This window comes from Crocuta crocuta, unplaced genomic scaffold (assembly GCF_008692635.1).
Source record: "Crocuta crocuta isolate KB4526 unplaced genomic scaffold, BGI_CrCroc_1.0 scaffold48, whole genome shotgun sequence".
Taxonomy (NCBI): Eukaryota; Metazoa; Chordata; class Mammalia; order Carnivora; family Hyaenidae; genus Crocuta; species Crocuta crocuta.
The window spans coordinates 10,350,939-10,375,847 of NW_027533089.1; the positions used below are offsets into that span (position 1 = coordinate 10,350,939).

Genomic DNA, 24,909 nt, shown 5'->3' on the forward strand with positions numbered 1-24,909 from the left:
TATCCAAGTGTTCATTCTCCAGCACCATTTTGTAGAAGAGGTTTTTATCTTTGCCTTGCTACCGGAATTACAGACTGAAAAACAATCTAATTAAGGAAATAATCTAGGATATATAGATACATGGAGAAAACATACATGTGTGTATGTGCCTATATAAACACACATGCAGTTTAACTCAGTAACTAAATTGCCTGGTGTACCTGTTTTATTTTTTTTAAGTTTATTTATTTTGAGAGAGAAGAAAGAGAGAGAGTGGGGGAGGGGCAGAGAAAGAGGGAGAGCGAGAATCCCAAGCAGGCTCTTCACTCAAGCACAGAACCCAACACAGGGCTGGCTCACAAACTTTAAGATCATGACCTGAGCCAAAATCAAGAGTCGGACACTAAACTGACTGAGCCATGCAAGCGCCCCTCCCCTCCATGTACCCATTTTAAAATTAATATTTAGTGTAGGCCTATTGTTGGAGCAGTCCCAAAATATCTCTAAGTGGAATGAAAAATGAATACTGATTAACTAACTATAAAGAAAGACTAGGTAAAACAAATGGACAGTTTTCCCACTTCTTTTGAACAAGGGCAGATACCTCTTTTTGGATATACCTCAAAAAGAGTTACAAGGGATTCCATTTCTCCATTTTAGTAGCAACACGATTGAAATGTGAGGTAAGTGTACTTCACAATTTCCTGGGTCTGCACTGTTGGGAAAATGAAGAGTTTTTCTAATATTCACTGGTCAGGGTCAATCACACCAACCTGAGTTTGGTTTGAATGATACTCACTGATAAACTCTACATAAATTGGACACAAGCACAATAGGTTTTTTTATTGTTAAATTACTGTTACCATATGCAGAGCAAAAAGTATAGGGATTGATCTACTTGTGCATTCACATTTTAAATTCTTGATATAAACAAGTGAACAAATGATCAGTTAGGAAAGGACAACTGAAGTAATAAAACATGCTCAAAAATTTTAGAAAACCATCTTGTTTTCTACATGTGATATCATATTAATAAACAAACTAGGTTAACCTCAATAAGTTAGAAAGACTCCCTCATTATTAAGGGCAGTCTATCTCTGGCTAATGCAATTATTATTAGGATATAAACATCAAAAAATAAAGGGGTGGCATTGTTAAAAATTTTCCAAAGTGTTAACACTCTTAATGCTGAGTTTCCAGTTCTAGAATTGTCCATTCCCCTTGGGGTGAACAATCTTCAGAGGAAAAACTAGCCATGGTGATGCTTGCTGAGGAATCATCAAGTGGAGAGGTTAGTTCACTCCATCTGTTCAAAGTGTCAACATGTGCTTTACCCTGAGGTTTTGAGCTGTCTCGTGCTAAAAGTAATGTCTGATTGATTAGAAACTGTGCTAAATTTAAGTCTTCAGGAACAGAATTCGTAATATTTAAGTTTGAATCCTGTTCAGACAGCAGTTGCTTTAATAGCATCCAATCTTGTTCTGCAAAGTGCTGATCATCTTCAAAATCCATGTCTGTAACATGTGTTTCTGATTCCATTTTCTGCTCAAATGCTTCTACTACATCCATCTCATATATTGGAGAGAGGGTTTTTGAAGGCCGATGGTCATACATGTAGGTTTGTGCCAGTGTGTCACAATCATCTATGTCTCCTGAAATAATTCATAATACTATACAATGTAAAAATTGCACATGTTGGTACCCCTCAGAGTTTTGTAGAACAATATTAAAACAATGTAATAGTTATAGTCCAAAAAAACAGAAAATGGAAAAAATAACATTTATACAAAACTGACAGGATTATTGAGGCATTTCTTTTGCTAAATTAAAAAAAAATAAAACAACCGAAGGATGTTTAGCAGCAGTATCAACATAGGCAACTAACAATAATTCTCCATACTTTAATTTGAAAACTTGATACAAAAAAACAACAAAAGTTATTTAAACATAAACACAGAATGTGCACATGTATCTAATTCACTACAATAGAAACTTAAAGAGAAAAAAAAGACATGGTCATTGGATGGTGACTTTTAAGGTAGGTCAGTTCCAAAAGGAGAATAAATACATTTTATCTAAAGCCTTATTTGTATATTGCACATGCAAAGGAGGATGCAAGCAAGGACAAACAAAAAAGTACAACTTTAAAGAGCTCCTTCCCTATTGTGATTTTGCTGAACAAGGGCTATTGATCAGTATTTTTCTTAGTTCTGATATACAATAGCTACTCTGTCAGCCACTACTGCATATTTTAAATGTGGGTCATTAGTTCAAATTACTGTAATAAGGAAGACAAACACACAAAACAATTAGACAGGAAATCATCTATACGTATGAAATAAGCCTGGGCTTTTTTCATATATTATCATTGCTTCTAAATATAATCTCTTTTAGGAAATTTATCTTTTTACTTGAAACTTTTAGAAGTATAGTGATCCTGAAAGTCTTAATCTCTGTAAAATGTATATAAATTATAATAATTAATCTAGTTAAAATAGTTCAGTGCTTTTAGTTATATATTACTATAATTATTGCACAGCCCTCTTGATATATACTAGCATAGTCCATAAATCATATTCAGTGTATAATAAAATTTTCTAATAGCGAATAATTCTATGTTAAATTAGACATAAATAACTAAATAATAGCAAACTAAGTTTTTCTCTTTATTCTTTCATGTAAAATCTATTAATAGATTAGCTCTAATAATAACCAAACTTTTACTAGGTCTTAATTCTGTGCTAAGATTTTAAGTGAACAATAAAGGGTAAGTAACTAGCTAATTTTCATATTATTAAGAAATTTAAATTTTCATTTGAAATTTGAATCTGTTGCTTAAGTAATTATTCTGTATAACTAAAATACAACACTCAGGGCTATATCCAGTTTAAAATTCTATAAACTCATTTTTTTATGTATTTAGCATTTCTATTTCTGTACATTACCTGCAGATAAAGCAATATTAGCTCTTTTGGTAGCTGTAGAATGGTTCTCTTTTACTTGACCTTCCTGAGGCAGAAGCTGACTCCGACAGGAGTCCAGAAATTTTGTAGAGCTGTTCTTTGGTATGTCAGAATTGGGTTCTCTTTGATGAAGCTCCAAATGACATGGTCTTTCTTGAGATTTTACATCACTATCTGAGAGTTTGCTGCGTTGCTGAAAGTCATTATCCACACTGCTTCTGCCATTTACCTTTTTATCTTCTGGAAGAAGCTGTCTACCTCCTGTGGACAGGACATCCACTGTGTACTTTTTTCCTGTGGCTGAAGTACTTAGTTTATCTCTTCTTGATGAGTCAACACTAGCGCAACCCAAGAGAGAGCTTTCGTTTTTACATATGCTATTGCCTCTATCTTGTTTACATTCTAAAATACTACCTTCAATTCCTTGTGAGTACCTGGAATAGCAGGTCCTTCCATGATGTTCATGAGAAATACCATCAAAAACATCAGATGGTGACAGAGAATCTACAGAAGGCTGAAAAAGAGTATGGGCTTCCCCTTCATCAGATCCTAGTTCTTCACATTCATCTACTGAAAGTAAAACTGATCTTTTAAAATTTTTAGTTGTAGAGAACTCATGACTTTCATTTTCTGTTGCATCTTCAAAAGCTAAATTAATGATTCCCTGAAATTGCTGAGGAGCTGAGTTAGATGTAGAGAAATGGTCTCCAACATTTTCAGCTTCGGATCTTTCATCTTCTGTTTCATCTGCCGAGGAAGAAACCTGATCTACTTCCTGAGCAAACTGGATACTGCCTCGTAGAATATTTTCTTTTTCCCTAGGGTGGACTACCATAGATCTAGACCAAATTTCTGGCCTTTTTCTAGGAATCTCATCATCACTTGTCGAATTAATTTGGAAAAGATCATTACTACTTTGCTTTTTCATTTTCACTTCAATTCTTAAGTTACTATCATATATTTTTAGTTCTTCAGGAGTACTGGTATCACTGCTACTTCTTCCAAGAAAATCATGGCACAGCATCGTGCCACATTTAGAAATACCTCTGTCATTTGACCCGTCATCATCCTGGGACCCTCCAGCATCATAGTCTTCAGATCTGGGCTTTATGTCATCAGAGGATGTGGTAGCACTCCCAGTGTCAGATTCAGGACTCTCTCTCTGATGTAGACCACTGGTACTCAAATTCCAATGACTCATGAATGGAACTTCTGGAGTTTCATGGCTCTCTGGAGTTTCTGTTGTTTCCATATCTTTAGGAGAAGTTTTTCCTGATATTTGTTCCAAAGCACACTTGGAGGAAATATCTGAGTCTGCTGTAGCATGTTTGATTTCACTCACAGCAGAGTCATCAGACAAGTGACTAGGAACTGTCTGTTCTTCGATACGAATTTTAGATTTCCTGTTATCTTGGACAGAATTTAAGGTACCATTTGTCCTTTCAGGAACACGTGATAAAACATCTTTGTCACATTTAATGTTTAATTTTTCGTTTGTATCTTTCCCCCCTACTTGCTTCTCTCTATCTGATACTGAAAGAATTTGCCCTGCATCTGCAGAGTCTAAATCACAAACTGGATTAGAGTTCAGGGAGTTTTCACTGGGATTTGAAATCGTGGACTTTAGGACAGTGGTGCTATAAAATTTTGGATCTACATTATCACTCCCATCAGAATGACAATGTATTTTAGCTGTCTTGTGCTGACGTATTTCTTTGCTGGAAAATTTTGTTTCACTTTTATCTGAACAAATCTGTTTCGATTCCAATTCACACTTTGATTTATCCAAATTTGAAATACTCTGGCATTCTAATTTCTCTTTCCCTTGGTTGTTTAATGGCTTTTGTGTGTCAGGTTTGCATGATGACAGGAATGCTTCTGTACTGCTGATTTCTGATGTGAGATTAATTAGAGGTTCATGAGGCTTCTGTTCAGAAATATTGTCCTTGTTATTACTATCATGTACATCATGAAGCATGCTTGTTTCACTTTTTAAGGGTCTTTGAGAAGAAGGCTGAGTTTTCAATGTAACCTGTCCAGGAACCATTTTCTGTTTTGCATCTTTATTATTCAAAGCTTCACCTTTCTTAGATTGATTTAAGTTTTTAGGCATTGCCACTATTTTTGCATTAGCCTTAGGCAAAGGTGTGTGTCCTTGCTTGACAATCTTTTTCTTAGGTGTTTGTTTATCTGTAGTTGTACTGTGGTCCAATTTTGTCACATTTTCATCAGACTGCCTTGAAGAGACTGAAGATTTTACCGAATTTGGTGATTCTCCTTGAGATCCTAAGAAAAAAAATTTAAAAATATATAATATACTTCCAATTTATGAGTAAAATATAATATTTGTTTTTAAATTACTTTAGATAAAATAAGTAAGGAAATGATGACATATCTATGACAATGGACAATAAAAGATTAGGAGTAACAAAATAAAAAATATTTTTATTACAAATACAAGGGGAATATTCCAGCATCTGAGCAAAATTATTTAAATAGGATCTCTCTTCCTCAAGAGCCTTGATCCTTATGACAGAACTGGATTTGCATAAATATATGAAGGTGGAAAAACCTGATTTTCTCATATTAAAAGAGCAGGAAGGGTCTTCCCTTTGAAGTTTTTTGGGGAAAAAAGACGAGTTCCACACAGCTGAAAGGAGAATCAAGCTAAATATAAAATAGAGATGTTTAAATTACTGCAGTTTTTTCCACCAAACATAAACAAAATTAATTTACTTCTCATAGCAAGATCATGATTGTAGATAATAATCATTCGGGTTAACAACTTAGATGTGCAGTGGCAACTAAAATTGATAACTGGAGGGAAAGGGCTAATTTTGGGATCCATTTGTTTACAGTGGTTAAGTCCTAGTGATGACATTTTGAACACTTAAATATATCAAACAGAACTGCCAAATATTTATAATTGTGTAATTTTTTGTTATTACTAGAACATGAATAATTTTTCTCCAGTTTATTTTTAAATTTACTTTCAGTATTAATTATCTAGCTCAAAATTGTTTTTAGGCTTTTACAAGCTCTTATCTACATGAATGCTTAATGCATAACACAAATTAATTTTTTTTAAATAGGATTCATGCCTAGCACCAGAGTCCAGTGCAGGGCTTGAACTCACAACCCTCAGATCAAGACCTAAGCTGAGATCAAGAGTTGGGTGCTTAACCAACTGAGCCATCAGGGCACACCAAAGCAAATTAATTTTTAAAATCAGTTATAAGGTTAGAAAATCATGCAATCTGATTAGTATGCTTTTCTTTCTTAGAACACAGCAAAACAACAAGTATCAGGAGGGAAATTTCTTCTTCCCTACATATTATAGCTCTCAAGACTGTACCATTACTTTTTAAAGGGCTTATTAGGGCTGGTTTTGCACATGGAATCCCTATAGTTATCAATGAAACGGAGGAAACCTGGGCATAATATATAAAAGGACCAAAAGTACAAATAAACCAGTGACTCCCTTATTTCTCATTAAAGACAATAAAAAACCAAACCCACACCCTGAAATACCAAAATACTTGTCAAAAAGTAAAGTGTAAAATCTCATCTTTATAATATTACACAAATATAAAATTAGTGAAACTATGTTATATACAGAAATAATACCTAGGGCTATTTCATCTTTACCTTGAGTTTTAGAAAGATTAGATGAGGCATTTTTTGTTCTCTGTTGAGCTGTAGTGCATCCACTGCCATTTCCTCTTTTCTTTAAAATTGCCTGTGGTACTGGATCACCATATCCTTTGTTAGTGACCTTCTTTAGCACACTAAGAAAAATGATTTGCATTCAGTATTGCACTCAGATGCCAACACATGAACTTTTATTTTTAATTTTTTTTAAGTTTATGTATTCATTTTGAGAGAGAGAGCATACATGAGCAGGGGAAGGGCAGAGAGAGAGAGGGAGAGAGAGAGACAGAGAATCTCAACCAGGGTCTGCACTGTTAGTGCTGTTAGTGCTGAGCCCCAGTGATCATTCTGTATAAGTATACTATCTTTTAATAGTTTTGAAATATCATTGTATAAATACATTAAATTTTCTAACAAAAAAGAAAAGATATATTTAAAAATGTTTTTAATGTTTATTTACTTATTTTGAGAGACAGTGTGAGCAGGGGAGGGGCAGAGAGAGAGGGAGACAGACAATCTGGCAGTGCAGAGCCTGATGAGGGGCTTGAACTCATGAACCTCGAGATCATGACCTGAGCCAAAATCAAGAGTGAAATGCTTAAGTGACTGAGCCACCCAGGCGCCCTGAAAAGATACTTTTAAGATAGTTAGCTAGATGTTAGTATACAGAACTTTCAGAAAAAGCTAATGTATAGGTAAAATAACGGAGGAAGACTTACGTGTTATTTATACTAGTTTCTTCATGAATGTTTTTTTTATTTGAAGTTCCACTGGCAACTTTTGAAACAGGTCGAGATTTTATTGCTGTAAATTAAGTAACAGTGAGTCATGAAACAGAGAACTGAATATGTAAAAGTCATGCATAAATTCAGTGGTCAGACACTATATCCAAAATTAAATGTTAATGTGGGATGAAGTATGGTTTCTCTCAGTTTGCATGAACACACGTAAATAAATGCTTTTTGGCATTTCAAACTAAATAAACATCCAAAAAGAGAATAATTTTTCCTAGGAACTTTAACTGTCAGGAGTTATTAAAAGTGAGGGTACTAAAACCCACCTACAGTGGTTTTGATATTTTCCACACTGTTTTTCATGGACTGCCCTGGAGATTCCCAACAGGACAGTTTATCACTAGAAGGCTTCTCTTCTCCTACTGATCCATTTTCTTTTGGTTCATCCAGACATTCAGGGGAAATCAGTAATTCCATACTTGAATTTGTCGATCTGCTGGAGGGCCCTGTGATGCTGAGGCACGGAGAATCTTTTCCTGTCGCTTTCTTCAGAGGCTTTGCTTTGGTTTGTGCATTTAAGTTTCCAGTGAGCACCTTAGGTCTGGCACCTGTAATGTGCCCTTCCTGATTTCTTACTCCTTTCCCATTTAATGAACTTTTCTGTCCATTTGCTGCTATTGCTGCTGATCTTTCCACAGCTTGTCTAGGCGACATGTTTGCTGACTTTGCATTATCACTGTTTTCTGTCTGGGACTTTATTATAGCTTTGGGCTTTCCAGAAACATTTTTTCCCCCAGTTTTAAGTTCTTTTGTAACCTTAGATGCTATTTTTGTATCACCCTTTTCCTTTAAATCATCGTTCTTCAAAGTTTTATTTATAGTATTTCTATTAGAACTTGATGAATGTCCAGATGCTCCTAATCCATCAGATTTCATCTTTTGCTTAGTAGAGGGATAACTCCAACACTCCTTCTTGGTATTTCCTCTCCAAGATTTGTTATTTACAACACCAGAGTCAGAAGCTTGTCTCCTTTGCTACAAGGAAGAAAAAACACTTTATAACTTGACTGATGTCTTTGACTTATAATACTTTGTTTCAATAAGCGAGTTTTTCAAAGAGGAAAAAGCAAAACTCAATTATAATATAAGGCAACTCAAAATTTGAATTATCTTTGATCACTTGAATGTGTCTTTGGTCACATTACTTTAATTAAATCTGAAATACACCATAAAAAATTAAAAGGCAATGTTATTTTAAAAAGGCATACTATTTAACTTTATGAAATTATAGTAGAGATTAATACCTAAAGGTGTCACGATGCCCTGGGTCAATGATAACAATGTCCAACCTTTTTTGACAGTCCACCTCCAGGGTGTATGCTAAAATCCTTTTCATAGGGCATCCCACTTAATATTCACAACGCTCCTGTGAGAGTGCTCCTGTTGTTAACCCCATTTTTTAGGAAATTGGGGATTAAAGCAGGTATGTGATTTACCAAGGTCATATGCTGATAGGGAAAGAAGTAGGACTTGAGATCATGATTAACTGCTTTAAGCTGGCAGTCATCTATATGGTATAATTGGAGGGCCATTATAAAGGTTTTCACAAAAAACTTACTCTTCAATCCTACCCAACTGCCAGAAATTTTATTACTAAAGACTTAATCCTTGCGGGTGAGGTTTGGAAGCCCCTGGGAAACAAGACAGTACATATGAAAAGTTTGGCTTTTGGAAGAAACAAGATAGTAATACAGCTCTGGCTATAAGGAGAAAGTGGAGGAAAAGGGGTCCTAAAGACAGGTGAAGTAGGTAAAAAGAGGAAAACAGAAAGACAATTAAGACACTGAAGACAAGACACCTATATTGTTTTGGTTAGAATCAACCTTGCTATAGAAGGAATAACAATATTTAAAAAAATTGGTAGGAACTGCAAATAAAATTTTAAGATTATAGCTGCCACTCTTTATTAAATATGCCTCCACCCCTGCCTCAGCCTTGAAAAGCTATATGAAATTGCAGAGGTCTGAGGAAGAGCCTGTTTGTCTTCATCTTTGTATCCTTTAGCACTGTGCCTGTAATACTGAATACTCAAAAAAATGTGATGCATGTTCTTAGGGGCGCTTGGGTGGCTCAGTTAGTTAAGCATCCATCTCTTGCTTTTAGCTCAGGTCATGATTTCATGGTTCGTGGGATCAAGCCCTGTGTGGTGGGCTCTGTGCTGACAGTGCAGAGCCTGCTTGTGATTCTCTGTCTCCCCGTCTGTGCCCCTCCCCCACTTGCATGAGTGCTCTCTCTCTCTCAAAATAAATAAACATTTTTTTAAAGAATGTGAACCATGTTGTTAAATCTAAGTATATATTGATATATAGCTCAAGGGCTAATTACTTCAAATTTGTCCAGGATAAAGACAACATACATACATGTATGTATGTATGTAAATACACACACACATATATATACACACACACACACATACACACACATATATATATACACACACACACATACATGCATACATACATAATAAATCACCTGGCTAAGTTTAGGAAAAAGCTAGGTGTAGTACTAATAAAAGAATCATTGGATTCTGTCATAACTTTACCTGTAACTGACTTAGGATGTTTAAGAAGTCATTCACATCCCTGAGCCTCATATTAATAATATTTAATTCTAGAGAGGGTGGAGACTGGTCCTATCAGTGTAGTGTCTAGGATTCTATGTAATATTTATAAAGTTCAAATAGGTTTGGTCCTCATTTTTTGTCTTCTTGATCACATTTTAGCTCAAAAAATAACCTTTCTCTATGTTTATTTATTTATTTTGGTGCAAAAATGTGTTTTTCTTAAAGCACAGGGACAAGACCTATGGGCAGAAAAGAGCCATCTCTATTTTTAATACCTAAAACCAGGTAGACTTCTGATTTTAGACTTCTTCTCACCCTTAAAACTGATCCTACTTACTTTACTGTATTGTTGAATCTATCTATTTCAAAGCATCATGTTATGGGTGAGATCTATGTAGTATATAGGGTAACCACACTCTCTCAGAAACTTCATATTAACATAGTACAGCATGATGAGGATTCGAAGCATACACACACATCTAGGCATTCTCTAACTTACATCTACAAAGTTTACATATATTTATTGTATATAAATGGTCAACTGGAAAGGTCACCACATGCTATTGACAAAAATGAGAAGAAGGCAACCCTCTAAAGAATTCCCCTGAGACACCCTTTTGGTTCCAGTACTATTCCTTTCTTGTTTGTTTTTTGTTTAACTTTTTTTTTTTGCAATGAATTTTATTAACTTTTTATTATAGTAAAAGTTATACATAATCAAAAGAAGATAGAATAGTATTATGAATCCCCATGTACCTATTATGCAGCTTTAACAATAATCAGCTCTTGGCCAATTTTGTCTCATATATAACTGCTACTATTCTATTTTGAAGTAAATTCCAGACATCATTACCTTAAGTATTCTGGTACCAACACTCTTCTTAAACCGTTCTCTCTGTCTTATCTCATTAACTTTCAGAAGAACTCATCTCTTTTTGGAAAACACATTTATTCACTTATTGAACACTTACTACATACCAAGTAATTGCACATAAATTATTTCACTTAATTTTCACAATAATTTCACTAGGTTTTATTATTACATTTTACAAACAAGCAAACTAAGACTCACATATGGCAGAGATAATAAATGTGAAGTCATGATTTTCAATTCTTATTCTATGCCCAGCACCCATTTCAGTATACCACTGCTCTTTTTAGGAAAATATACTACCCTGCTTCCTTCCCACTGTGGTTAATAGTATAAACCCCTGGACAACCTGAAAGTCACGACAATAACAAAGAGCAATGAAACTTTGTTCTATTTTACTGTAAGACAAGGAAAGAGGAAAAAGCCTAGTGGTAACAGTTGGTAGAATAGCAGAAAGCAAATCAGGTAGGCTAATTCTTTGAGGGCCTAAAAAAACAGACAGACAAACAAACCAACCCCTGGGGACAGCAGGGAACTAGTACATAGAGAAAAATGTCCTAAGGTACTACTTCCTAGAGTTTGTTCTATGGAACTGTATAATATACTTAAGAATGATCAAGCGGGAGTCTAGCAGTATTTGGTGCTTAGGGAAAGAACAATGTTTCAACAATGGTATACAACAAATACATCTTAACCATTTTTAAGTGGGAAGTACAGTAATGTTAACTATATAAACTTTCTGCAACAAATCACTAGAACTTTCTCATCTTGTAGAACTAAAATTTTATACCCACTGAAAAACTGCCCTTTTCCTTATATCCCTAGCCTCTGGCAACCACTATTCTACTTCCTGTTTCTAGGACTTTGACTACTTTAGATAGCTCATAAAAATACAGCAAATAACTATTAAAGTAAAACACAACTATACTCTTGGTAACTAATTGCCTTTTTCACACCAAAAATGTGTTATGTGAATTAAAATCTTAGTATAGAGAAAAGTGGGACAACTAAAATCTTTTGTAAGAAGTAGGTTAATTAGAAAAATAGACATTGAATTAGGTCTAGAATTTTAGATAATTTCTAATCTATTGGAATAGCTCCAATATGTTAGTTGCTAAAAGGGTTTTCAAGGAAATAAAAAAGACAGACAATATTTCACTTTCTATGCCAACTGGATAGAAAAAATTCACATCATTTAAAAATAATAGAATATTCACTCGATTAAAGAGTCAAAATTATTTTCATCAGGAAACAACTATAATTAATGAAAAATACATTTTAAAAATCATTGAAATATAAAAATAAAAAATTTAAATTATTTAGTACCTTTTTTCATTTAGACCTAGAAAATTTTAAAAGTTTACCTGAGAGCTACTGAATACAGGCTTTTTGCCAAGTCTTCGATCGTCACCTTTGTCAAATGCAGCTGTAGGAAAAAACAACAATTTATTTTTATAGGAAACACTATTATTACCATAAAAGTATGAAAAGGTTATGTTTTAATGGAAGTAACTTAAAAAAGACTAAAAGCAATCTAGCACACATAAATAATTCCATATTATACTTTAGAAGTTTTTATTTAAAAAACCCCATTTTCAATCTTATTTTCTGGTCTGTATGGACTTTATGTTATTAAAATTAATAAATAAGAAATGCAAAATCTCATTAGAGGATTCATACATTTATAAAAACAACAGAATTTTTCTCAAGCTGTGAAATTTTAAGGATAATTGGTTTCATTTAGTTTTCCAAATTTCCAAAAAAATTACAGGATGTGGCAAATGTAGTATTTCATAAACCATTAAATATGAGAAAATGTCTATCCTAAAAAAATGTAAAAATATTCTGTTTAAGTTAACTACAAATTTTTCCTGCTTTTGCAGGTATACGTCATAAGGAAGAAGGAAAGAGAAGGGGAAGAAATAAGGTTTTGTTGAAAATAAAACAAGAAACAATCCTCAAATCCATATCATTCTTTTTAGAATTACATCAAAATTCATTTTCTAGATTAGGTCTATATGGGAATTATTGAGGAACTCAAGTTTATGGTCTTCAAATAAGAATTTGAATGACGTCAGGAAAATATAAAGAAATAATGGGACGAGAGCCATAAATATAGTTCAGCTAATGTACTTCTTTCTTTTGAAGGTTATAGGGTTTGAAAATGTAGTTTGAAAAAATATATATAATATCCAAAAATTATTTGATATTAAAACAGCTGATGAAAAATATATTAAATTATTTGCACTACTACCATTGCGTCTTCTATTTGTGTTCCATAGGATCTGTGCTATAAAGAGAAAGCAGGATCCTTAAATGGCATTATAAGGACTGATTTGTAGTAAGCATAAGATGACTCTGCACAGTCCTATACAAAAAGAAATTAATGTAAGATTTCCCCCAAAGGTCAGTAACTCAATTAAAATATAACAAAAGTTAACCTAGAATCACTCCTTTATGTGGGGTTTCCCAGTGCAGTAACTATCCATTCAACATTCTGAATATTAAAAAAAAATATTATTATACTGATAGAATAGATTGAAAAGTTCTTTTTGACAATCAGTACAATTACCAATAACATTTTGTTTTACATATGTATATGTATGTATTTGCAGGTATTTATAATTAGCACTTTGTAGAATAAAGATAAAGAACAGTACTTAAGGCCCAACTTAACTATGAAATCTTTTAAAATGAAGAAAAACAAAGTTTACTACCAATCAGAAGAGAGTTGAATGACACCTATTCTGGAATGCTGATCTTGTTTCTTTACATTGAACAGATTTTGTAGTAAAAACACTGTTATTTAAAAACCACTACACAAATAGTCACAAGGAAAAAAAATTCAAAATCCTGAAGACCTTGAGATTTTCACTGTTTCATGATTTTGTTCTTTGAATATTTTCTTGGAATCTCTTTGAAAAGTGCTCTTCGGATCACATCTAGCTACACTATCATGTTATGCTCATAATACAAGACAGAGCAAATCATATTCTGACTATTCCACTGAAGAAATTTCAGGTATCTATGTACTATCAAGAATATATTACATATGGCTTTCATATTTTATAGTACAAAAATGTTTGCTTCCTAAAATATAGTCTCTTGAAATGTTTTTAAAAGTATACCTGCTGAATCTGCAAATATTTTTTCTAAGGCACCTGCTTTAACCCAAAATTAGTGATGAAGCCATTTTTAGTTCCACACCCTCAAAATTTTTATCTTAATATTTTTGAAACAAACATATTCTGAGCAATATATGTCTTTTGTTTAATGCTAACATTTCAAATGGTACCTTTTAAATGTCAGAGACCACTGTGTGGCTCCTGAGGGACACTCCGCAATAGCACACACCATATCACTGAACCAATCAATTGTGAAATACAGCCATCTAATTTATACAAAACCACAAGAAATGATGTCTTAAGCAAAAGATGGAAAAGCTTTATCGCAAAATATATTTAAACAGGGAGAGAAGGTATGTTTCGTAATATGTTCTATGTGAATTTTCCTATACTTCTAATCTCTTTATAAGAATGCTTTCAAGAAAATTTGGCTGGAACACTGCTGTTAATACAGAATACGGAGCAGGATTAAAAACTAACATATATATATATGCATATATATATATACACACATATAAAGGAAATGAGTCGTCTTCTAAGAACAGCAAAGCATGATTTATTAAAACTGCCTAAACATACTATCACTAGTTTCAATTAGCAAGCTATTACTGAACAGAAGCAAACAATGTTAATCCTACTACTTATTAGAATCCCCTCAAAATGTCTCTTGTTACAAAGATGATAATATAAGAATAAAAAATCTCAAGGCTACCATACCTGCTTGGATTTTCTGTTGATCATCTGTGCTCATCAGCTTCCAGCTTTCTGTATGACGAACAGCATAGAAAGACTGAACCAGGAAGATCCACAGCTTATCACGCAGAGCCTGGATCTTGCACGTAAAACCCTGTGTTCAAGCAACAAATCAGCAGCTGGTGAGAGCCACATTGTCATAGCAACCAGTCATTATTCCTTTCCGAATCTACTTACTCCTAAGCTAGATCAATGATGTCATCACTTAGATTTTTAAAATCGTCGAGTCCATGTTATTTATGAAGGCTTACTCTTCAAAAACAGAATTTTATAGTGAACATGAAGCCAAACCTATCCTTTCAACCAAACATTATTTTAAACCACCAATGGCCTTTACATGAATCCCTTCTATAGTCTTTTCAAATCAACTATGACATTACAAGGTCAAATACTCTATCCAATAGTAATAAATATGATGAAATTTTTTTACCATTCTTTTGTTAAACAAAAACAAAAGTTTAATAATTTGCAATAAGCTTACTATCATTGATTAATTGCATTTAAAAAGATAAACATTTTAATTTTGTTTTTTCCTAGTCAACCCAATTTTAAATATGATTTTTTTCTGAAGGCAAAAAGGAATTAAGAATATATTCTGCAAATAAAAGACACTGATTATTAAAACTTCTAAAAAATTATTTAAAATTTTCTAGAAGTTTTACATTTAAGAAATTTAATATAGTAACATGGGAGAAATACCAGAGTTATGCTGTACCAATTAATATTGTTCAGCACCAAACTATGTTTAGAATTAGTGAGTCAAACTGCCAAATTCTGAACTTTTATAGCAAGTCTGTTTGGAGGTAAATGAAATTAAATTTTTATTTGGGACAAATTCCAAACTGACACAAAAGTAGGGACTATAACCAACCCCTGATCGCCAAGATTTTATGAACCCTACAACACTAAAAATGTGCATATATTTTAAAACCTTAAAGCAATTCAAATATATCATTTAAATGAATTTCATCAGTTTCAATACCATGTCCTTCGTACTGTCAGAGTTCAGTAACGTGTCCAGAGCCATAAGAAGAGAGCAGCTATTCTCAGTGGTAATGTTTTCTTCAATTGCTTTTAAAATTTTATCCAACAGATCAGCTGTGCTGCTCATTGCTTGTGACTACAAAACACAGAATTTATATTTAATAGAAATACATGTAAATTGTGTAAGAAATGTGAAAGTCTGGCTTAACAACACGCCATTCATCATAACTGACCATTGAAAGTCAGCTAGAAATCTTATTTCCTCTGATCGTAATACAATATTTTATAATATATTATAATCATGTAATTATAATAATATCATAAAAATCTTTCCTTTAAAAAGACAGACACACACACACACACATACACACAGTTCCTAGGAACCAAAATAGTCCTAAAAACAGAATTAGAAACAAATAATCAAAGTTCTTTATTCAGTAACTGAATTCAGAGCAAGTGGATCCTCAGTAAGAATTCTGCATGGACTGTAATGGTATTACTGACAAAACAACACATCTATGACAGGTTTCTAACACATGGCTTATGCTGATTGAGGGCTACTTCTGGCCAGGGTTACATTACGTCTTGCCAGTGCATACAAGCCTGTCCCCTACTGCCTTCACTATCCTGTAAGCCAAAAATCCTGTCCATCACTGCTCTAAATCCTATGCAAGCATGCCATCTGTTATGGAATTTATTTAAGTCGCACTAATTTAATCAAAGGCAACCTGCATTTAAAAACTCTTACATAACTGTAATCAGAACACAAAGATGGGACTAAATATAGGATATAATTTTAGACATAGTACCTGTAAGAGAAGAGCAAAATTTTCACTGTGAATGATCCTGGAGAAATTTTCAACAATAAATGCAATACATTCTTCTTGCAGCCGAGATGCCATTGTCAGGGCTACTTCTGTCCACTTCACTCTGGGTAAACTGATGATTAGCCTGTCACTTTCCATCAGAAGAAAAGCAGCATTCTTATCATTCTTATAATTTAAAAAATATTGGAAAAAAAGTTACTATTTATAAAGTAACTTTCTAAAACAAATCAAATACTTTTGTTTTCTTATGATGTTTCCCTACAAAAAACCAAAACTCCAAGTTGCTAATATCTTTGTCATGACATATAATATTTACTTACTCTTTCATTCAGAATTATCCAAAAGGGCAAACTTTGAACTAGGGATAAACCACCTCTAAAAGAGAGCGAAAAGAAACCCGAGAGAAGAGCTATAAGTACAAAGAAAAACTTGACCTCTCTGAGATTTTCACTACTGAATTAGTTTTTGTGCTTACAGATATCATTCATAACTATATAGCTACACTGACATAAACTTAATTCTTTCCTGACTACAAAATACATGCTCTTTATTACAAATTTAGGAAGTCTAAAAATTGCTTATATTCTCCAGTGATTTTCTTCCTCCACTCTAATTAGGTAAGACTCTTTATATTTTATTCATTTAATGATGATTCATTTCTATACCACAGGAAAAAAAATATTCACAGATACTGATTTCTATGGAAAGTGGAATGATAATTCACAAATACCATGTGCTCCAATGAAAAGGAAAAAACAGCAACATATAAAGTACTTTATCTTATTCATACTTGGCTTCTAGTTCTTAAAACAATACTTAGTAAATAGCTGTTTGATGAGTTAAGAGTTATCTGATAGATTGTAGTAGATTGAAAAACATGGCCACAAATTCTTTCTAGCTCCATCTATTAAGAAGTAGAATTTATTTACTCATCCCTTGAACCTAGGCAAGTCTTTTCACTTGCTTGCACAAATACTGGTACTGTGCAAGTTCCAGAGCCAAGGTCTCAAGAAGCCCTGCAGCTTGCAATTCTGGGACCACAAGGCAATGAAGCTGGGTAAGGAAGACCACATGGAGTGGGAACCCAAGCTCCAACTTAGCCACCAGATGAAAGCAGCTGCAGAATGGAACTCAGGAAACAATCAGCAGAAGAATTACCCAGTCAATCCACAAAATTAGGAGAAACAATAAACTGCAGTTTTAAGCCACTTCGTTTTGGGGTCATTTGTTACAGAGCAATAGATAAATCTGGAAGTGATAGACTGACATCCTTAACACAGGCTGCACAATATAACCTTTGCATACCCTATGTTTCAGATCTCAACTCAAACTCTATCTGACCCTGATCTCTATCCCTATATCAGATTTCTTTTATACATGCCACCAGACAACCTGTCTTTTTTTAGAGTACTTAATTCATTTCTAATTATTCAATCATGAGCATAACTACTTGATTAATATCTGTCTCTCTCACTAGACTGTATGTTTGCTGAGCATGAAAACATGTCTGTTTTGGCTCACCACTGCATCCCCAGGGCCTAGTACACAATTGGCTCATAGTAGACTCTGAAATATTTGTTCATTTCTTAGCATCATCAGAGAGTGAGAGTCTATATGTGAATTCCTAAGCTAAATTGTTTAATCCTTGAACAAAATTTTTTAACATTTTATATTTTTAATGTTTATTTTGAGGTGGAGAGAGAGTATGTTTGCACAAGTATGGGTGGGGTAGGGGCAAAGAGAGAAAAAAGAGAGAGAGAGAGAGAGAGAGAATCCCAGTCAGGCTCTGTGCTGTCAGTGCCTAGCCTGATGGGGGTGGGGGGGCGCACTCAATCTCAGGAACTGAAATCAAGAGTCGGGCACCTAACTGAGCCATCCAGGCACGCCCCCTTCTTAACCAAGAATTTTTAAAAATTTTATTATATGTTTCCCTGCTTTAATTAGAGTAAAAAAAATCATGCAATGCTATTTGGGGGGGTACCATCATCCTTCCCCCATCTGATGACATCCTGAGTAACTGCTTTTAGGCAATAAGTCCAATTTGTTCTACTGTAATGATTGTTCTGGTGGTGAACCCAAATGTAGAGTATTCAAATACTTGGTAGATATCTATAAAGTGTTTATTACATATGTTATGTGCTATGACAATTTTTTAAAAAATACAGATACAATGTAAGGTTGTAATAATTTAGATTAGGACCTACTGGAAAACTAAAATATGGTTTTAAATGATAACATAGTTGGTGTGTAATTTTATTTCATACTGACCTGAATATATAACATTAAATACCAGAGTTCAAAGGAAGAAAACAAAATACATTTCTAGGCCAAACATAAAATTTTAATCCAATTGTTAACATAACATATGCTTCAAACTTTAACAATATATAAAGACTAAGAAAAGTCTCCTTCTCTTTCCTGTCCCCAGGCACTCATTTTCTCTCTTCCAAATCAGTATTATTTATTTTCTGGGGGCCTCTAGGTGGCTCAGTCAGTTAAGTATCTGACTCTTGGTTTCAGTTCAGGTCATGATTTCACGTTTCATGAGCTTGAGCCCGGCATCAGGCTTTGCAATGACACTGTGGAGACTGCTTGGGATTCTCTCTTCCTCCCTCTCTCTCTCTGCCCCTTCCGTACTCTCTTTTTCTCTCAAAATAAACTTAAAAATATTATTTTCTGCATCTTTCTAGAGTTACTTTATACATACACAAAAATATATGTAATATAACCTTTATTTTACTCAAATGTAAACACTAATATGCATAATTCTCAATACCGTGTCCTTTATACTTAGCATACATCTTTTTTTTTTTTTACAAATAGTTTATTGTCAAATTAGTTTCCACATAACACTCAGTGCTCATCCCCACAAGTGCCCTCCTCCATGCCCATCCCCCCCCATCCATCAGTCCTCAGTTTTTGTCAGCATTCAAGAGTCTCTCATGGTTTGCCTCTCTCCCTTTCCCCCACCATTTCCGCCCTTCTTCTCCCCCTTGTTCCTCCATCAAGTTCCTCCTATACGTATACTTAGCATACATCTTAAATATTTTTCTTATCAGAATATAAAGAACCTTGTTACTGTTTTAGTACCTATATAATAGCCCACAATATGGGTAAGTCGCTTAATTAATCCTTTATTTATATTTACATTGTTTCCAAATTTTTGCTGTTACAGTGTTGTAATGAAAGATCTTGTAGATAACACTTTTTCACATGTGTGTGAACATATCTATAGGATAAATTCCCAGAAATAGAATTGCTGGGTCTACTACTTGTCTTAGCCTAGGTTCTGCCAAATCCTGAACCTGAGAAATAGGCTTGTATGCAAAGAGTTTATTTTGGGAAGTGATCCCAAGACAATCTGAGGCATTAGGAGAATGAAACATACCCAATGTTTTCTAGCTTCCTGCTACTCAGTGTGACCCACAACCATCAGCATCCCCTGGAGCTTTTTAGAAACATGCACTCTCAAGTTCCACCTCTGACTTACTGAATTAGAATCTGCATTTAACCAAGATCCTGAAATGTTTTGTATATATATTAAAGTTTGAGAAGCACTGATACAGTATTCACCATCATAGGTAACTGGGGCTCAGTCTCACGGGGGCCCTCTGAAGAGCCACAAAGAATGCACCTTGATTATCCTGCCCAAGGGACAAAACAGGAAAACATAACCAGTGACTCCAATCTCCCATTAGTCAAGTCTTGTCCCTTGGGCTGTTAACTTCTTTCTACTTCCAGGTTTGCATATGTACCAGAATTGCTGAGTTGTAGGTATCCTGTGTGGAGTGACAGTGAAGTCTTAGGACAAGAAATGAGAAACAAGTGTGATGTGGCTGAGGGAAAATGCTGTCAGACTGCATGCATATGAAGCTGTATGCTGCAGCAATGGTTGGAGTTCACACATCGGCCAAGAGGATATGAGGTGGGGCACCAGAAGTATCCTAAACACTGCCAATATATATTCGATGAAGGGCTGTTTTCCAAACTGTAGATTTCTCTCCTAGCAACCTACAGAAATATTTTTAGTGGCTTACAATCCGCGTTAGAAAACAAAACAAAAAAAGAGAGAAAAGAGAAAAACAGGAAATATTAGTACATCATGTAATAATGGTAAGTATTCTTTTGTGAAACTTGTTTTAGTTTTCTATGTGTGAGTGTACTGAGTTACAATGTAAAAGGAAATTCTCACTCTTGGTCACAGTCAACAAAGTTTGAAAAACACAGCAAAAGATGTGCTAATTTATACCCTTCCCAGGAATGAATAAAAGCACTTCTTCCTTACATCCTTATTAACATAGTACACATTCCCTTATTCTTTTCAGTATAAAAGACATAAAATGGTTTGATACTGTAATTTTCATGTCATTTCTCTTAAATGAAGTTGAGGATTTATTAATCAAATTAAGAGGTATTTGTATTGTCTTTGTGAACTACCTAATTTCGTCCTATTTTTAAAAACAATTTTTTAACGTTTGTTTTTATTCTTGAGAGACAGCATGAACAGCAGAGGCGCAGAGAGAAAGACATAGAATCTGAAGCAGGCTCCAGGCTCTGAGCTGTCAGCACAGAGCCCGAAGCGGGGCTGGAACTCATGGACCATGAGATCATGACCTGAGCCAAAGTCGGATGCTTAACCGACTGAGCCATCCCTCGTCCTATTTTTTAAAATCAACTTGTGGGAATCCTTTATATTAGGAAAACTGGCATCAAAAGTATAATATTAACTGTCATTTTATCTTTTGACTTTGCTTGGTTGTTTTCACTAAATAAAGTTTTGTGTTTTTATGTCATCAATTTTTTAAGCCTTCTGAATTTTATATCCCTACCCTCCTGTCAAGGTTATAATTCCCCCAGGGTTTATTGTAGTATTTTAACAGCTATTTTTTAATTCACACTCAAACTTTGATCTATTTGGAATGTATCCCTTGTGTACTAGGATGTGAAGTATAGATTCAACTTAAAATTTTTCCAGCTAGCTTCCTGGTTAATACCATATATTGAATAAATACTATGACTCATTTTATTTTTAATCTTTATGATACTGTGTTGATCAAATAGGTCTTAAGCTATCCTTTGGCCTTAGGAATAACAGCATAATAAATACAACTTTGATTTACCCTAGTGACCCTACTTTTGTTTCAACTTTCCTAAATTTAAAAACTCTTCATAATTTGCCTTTATAAGGGCTTAAACATTTTGGCACAGAAAAATTTAATGTTTTGAAATAGTTCAAGTAATTACATTATAAAATCATAACTTTTCTAACACCTTTCTCTCTTATACTCCTGCCTTCACCCTGCTTTCTCTTCTAATCAAAAGCAATGGTTGTACATGGTAGGAGGGAGCAGTCACATTTTACTGAACCACTGCATAGTGCAAGAAAGGGAAAAAACTCAAATCCCCTCACATTCATAAAAGACAAATGGGCGCCTGGGTGGCTCAGTCGGTTAGGCCTCCGACTTCGGCTCAGGTCATGATCTCACATTCGTGGGTTCGAGCCCCGCATTGGGCTCTGTGCTGACAGCTCAGAGCCTTGAGCCTGCTTCGGAATCTGTGTCTCCCTCTCTCTGCCCCTCCCCCTCTCAAGCTCTCTGTCTCAAAAATAAATAAAAAACATTAAAAATAAAGACAAAAGCCTCCAAATATAGTTCAATGTAGTACTTTCTTATCTCCCTTGGTATATGACAGCGTTGGGCATATCACTAATGCAGTGAAGTGCCCACCATTGGCACATGAAGTTGAACTGAGTTAGAACTAAAGAAAACTAAGAAGACTGCCTGCTCTTTCACTTTTTGGATAACACACTTCTTATTTTAATTTGAAAAAATTATTTTCTTAAAAATTTTTAGTTGACACATTACATTAGTTTCAGGTGTACAACACAGTGATTCAACTTCTCTCTACATTATGCTCTGTTCACCGCAAGTGTAGCTACCATCTGTCACCATGCAATGCTATTATGCCACTGACTACACTCCTTATGCTGTGCCTTTTACTCTTGTGATTATTCATTCTGTAACTGGAGGTTTGTACCCACCACTGCCTTTCACCCATTTTGCCCATCCTCCCACCCCTTCCTTCTGGCAACCCCCAGTTTGTTCTCTGTATTTATAGGTCTGATTCTGCTTTTTGTTTATTCATTTGTTTTTTTAGATTTCACATATAAATGAAATCATATGGTATTTGTTTTTTGCAGTCTGGCTTATTTCACTTAGCATAATACCCTCTAGGTCTATTCATGTTGTCACAAATGGTAATAGCTCATCCTCTTTATGGCTGCATAATATTTGTGTGTGTGTGTACATCTTCCTTATTCATTTGTCTGTCAGTAGACATTTAGGTTGCTTCCTTATCTTGGCTCTCGTAAATAATGTAGCAATAAACATAGAGGTGCATGTATCTTTTCAAATTAGTGTTCTCTCTCTTTTTTGTTTTATAGTTTATTGTCAAGTTGGTTTACATATAACACCCAGTGCTCATCCCAACTAGTGCCCTCCTCCATCTTTGGGTAAATACCCAGCAATGGAATTACTGGACCATATGGCAATTCTATTTTTAATCTTTTGAGGAACCTCCATACTGTTTTCCACAGTGGCTGCAGCAGTTTGCGTTCCCACCAACAGTGCATGAGGGTTCCCTTTTCTGCGTATCCTCACCAACACTTGTTATTTCTTGTCTTTTTGATAACTAGCCATTGTGACTGGTGTGATATGATGTCTCATTGTGGTTCTGATTTGCGTTTCCCTCATGATTAGTGATATTGAGCATCTTTTCATATGTCTGTTGGCCACCTGAGTATATACTTTAGAAAAATGTTTATTTGGGTCTTCTCATTTTTAATTGAATTGTTTGTTTTTTTTACTATTAAACTGTATAAATTCTTCATATATTTTGGATATTAATCCCTTACTGGATATATCATTTACAAATATCTTCTTCATTCAGTAGGTTGCTTGTTCTTTTTTTTTTTTTTGATGCTTTCCTTCACTGTACAAACAGTACATTTATTTTGATGTAGTCCCAATAATTTATTTTTGCTTTTGTTTTTCTTGCCTGAGGAGACTATCTAGAAAAATGTTGCCGCAGCCATGTCAGGGATATTATTTACTTTTGTTTTCTTCTACGATTTTTATGGTTTTCAATTAGGAAACCATAAAACTTCCATTTCTAAGCTTCCAAATTTAGGTCTTTAATCCATTTTGAATTTATTTTTGTGTATAGTCTTAGAAAGTGGTCCAGTTTCATTCTTTTGCATGTAGTTGTGCAGTTTTCCCAGCATCATTATAAATGTCCCATTTTTTAAATCAAAAGCTAAATATATTTTATTTACATAATAAAATATGAAAAATATATTAGGTTACTATTTCTGAAAGCCTGACTATTCATTGACAAAGAAAGATATAATTTCATGGGCACCTGGGTGGCTCTGTTGGTTAAACATCCAATTTTGGCTCAGGTCATGATCTTGCGGTTTGTGGGCTCAAGCCCTGCACTGGGCTCTATGCTGGTGAATGGAGCCTGCTTGTGACTCTCTCTCCCTCTCTGTCCCTTTCCCACTAGTGCTCTCTCTCAAAATACATAAAAATAAAAACTTAAAAAAAAGGTAATTTCAAAATGTCAATAAACTGCATGTTTGTCTGTTCTGATGTCATCTTTTCTCACCTGTCTTCAAAGTAAAAAACAAATATTCACAAAGCTTACAAGGACCTGATTAAAGTTATAAAATAAAAATATTGTAACAGAGAGAGAGGCATAGTATGAAGGGCTTATTCTTCAATTAAACTCACATACCTAACACATAAAAAAACCAATCCTTTTTTTTTAAAGTTTATTTATTTTTGAGAGAAAGCTCAGACGAGTGGGGGAGGGGCAAAAAGAGGGAGACAAGAGGATCTGAAACAGGCTCTGCACTGACAGAAGAGAGCCTGATACAGGGCTTAAATTCAGGAACCATGAGATTATGACATGAGCCGAAATTGGATGCTTAACCAACCAAGTGAGCCACCTAGTACCCCCCAAAGTCAAACTTCTTAATAAGGCATTCAGTTAAAATCCCTCCCAATCTGGCCTTAGCCTCTCCCCAGACTTACTTTTTCTCATTCCAGTTATAGCAGAATATTGGAACTGCCTGTCTCCAGGTCTCTGGTTACAATTTAAAAGTCTGTCAGGAATATCCTAATGTACTTCTTTTATTTTGAAATTTTCCTCCATCTTTAGGTTCATCTCAAATTACTTCTCTCATCCTTGTAATCAGAATTAATCATTTTAACCTCTATAATCCCAGATACATACCTGAATTATACTAGTTCTTTCATTTAACAATATACACTGAGTTGCCTAATATGAGCCAGGCAATGCTCTAAGGCTGAGACTACCAAGGTAAATTAGACCGACAA

At 34.4% G+C, this 24,909-nt stretch overlaps 1 protein-coding gene across 1 annotated transcript in view; it reads right to left on the reverse strand.

The window, feature by feature from the left end:
- Positions 1–796: 796 nt before the first annotated feature.
- BTBD8 (BTB domain containing 8) overlaps positions 797–24,909 on the reverse strand; it is a 106,355-nt gene continuing 82,242 nt past the window's right edge. The window contains exons 10-18 of the mRNA XM_077746121.1: positions 16,493–16,675; positions 15,682–15,819; positions 14,664–14,793; positions 12,186–12,247; positions 7,654–8,362; positions 7,313–7,397; positions 6,591–6,730; positions 2,925–5,228; positions 797–1,631 (exon numbers count right to left, since the gene is read on the reverse strand). Of these exons, the coding sequence (XP_077602247.1) occupies positions 1,162–1,631; positions 2,925–5,228; positions 6,591–6,730; positions 7,313–7,397; positions 7,654–8,362; positions 12,186–12,247; positions 14,664–14,793; positions 15,682–15,819; positions 16,493–16,675 (4,221 nt within the window). The 3' untranslated portion in view covers positions 797–1,161. The remainder of the gene's footprint in view (positions 1,632–2,924; positions 5,229–6,590; positions 6,731–7,312; positions 7,398–7,653; positions 8,363–12,185; positions 12,248–14,663; positions 14,794–15,681; positions 15,820–16,492; positions 16,676–24,909) is intronic.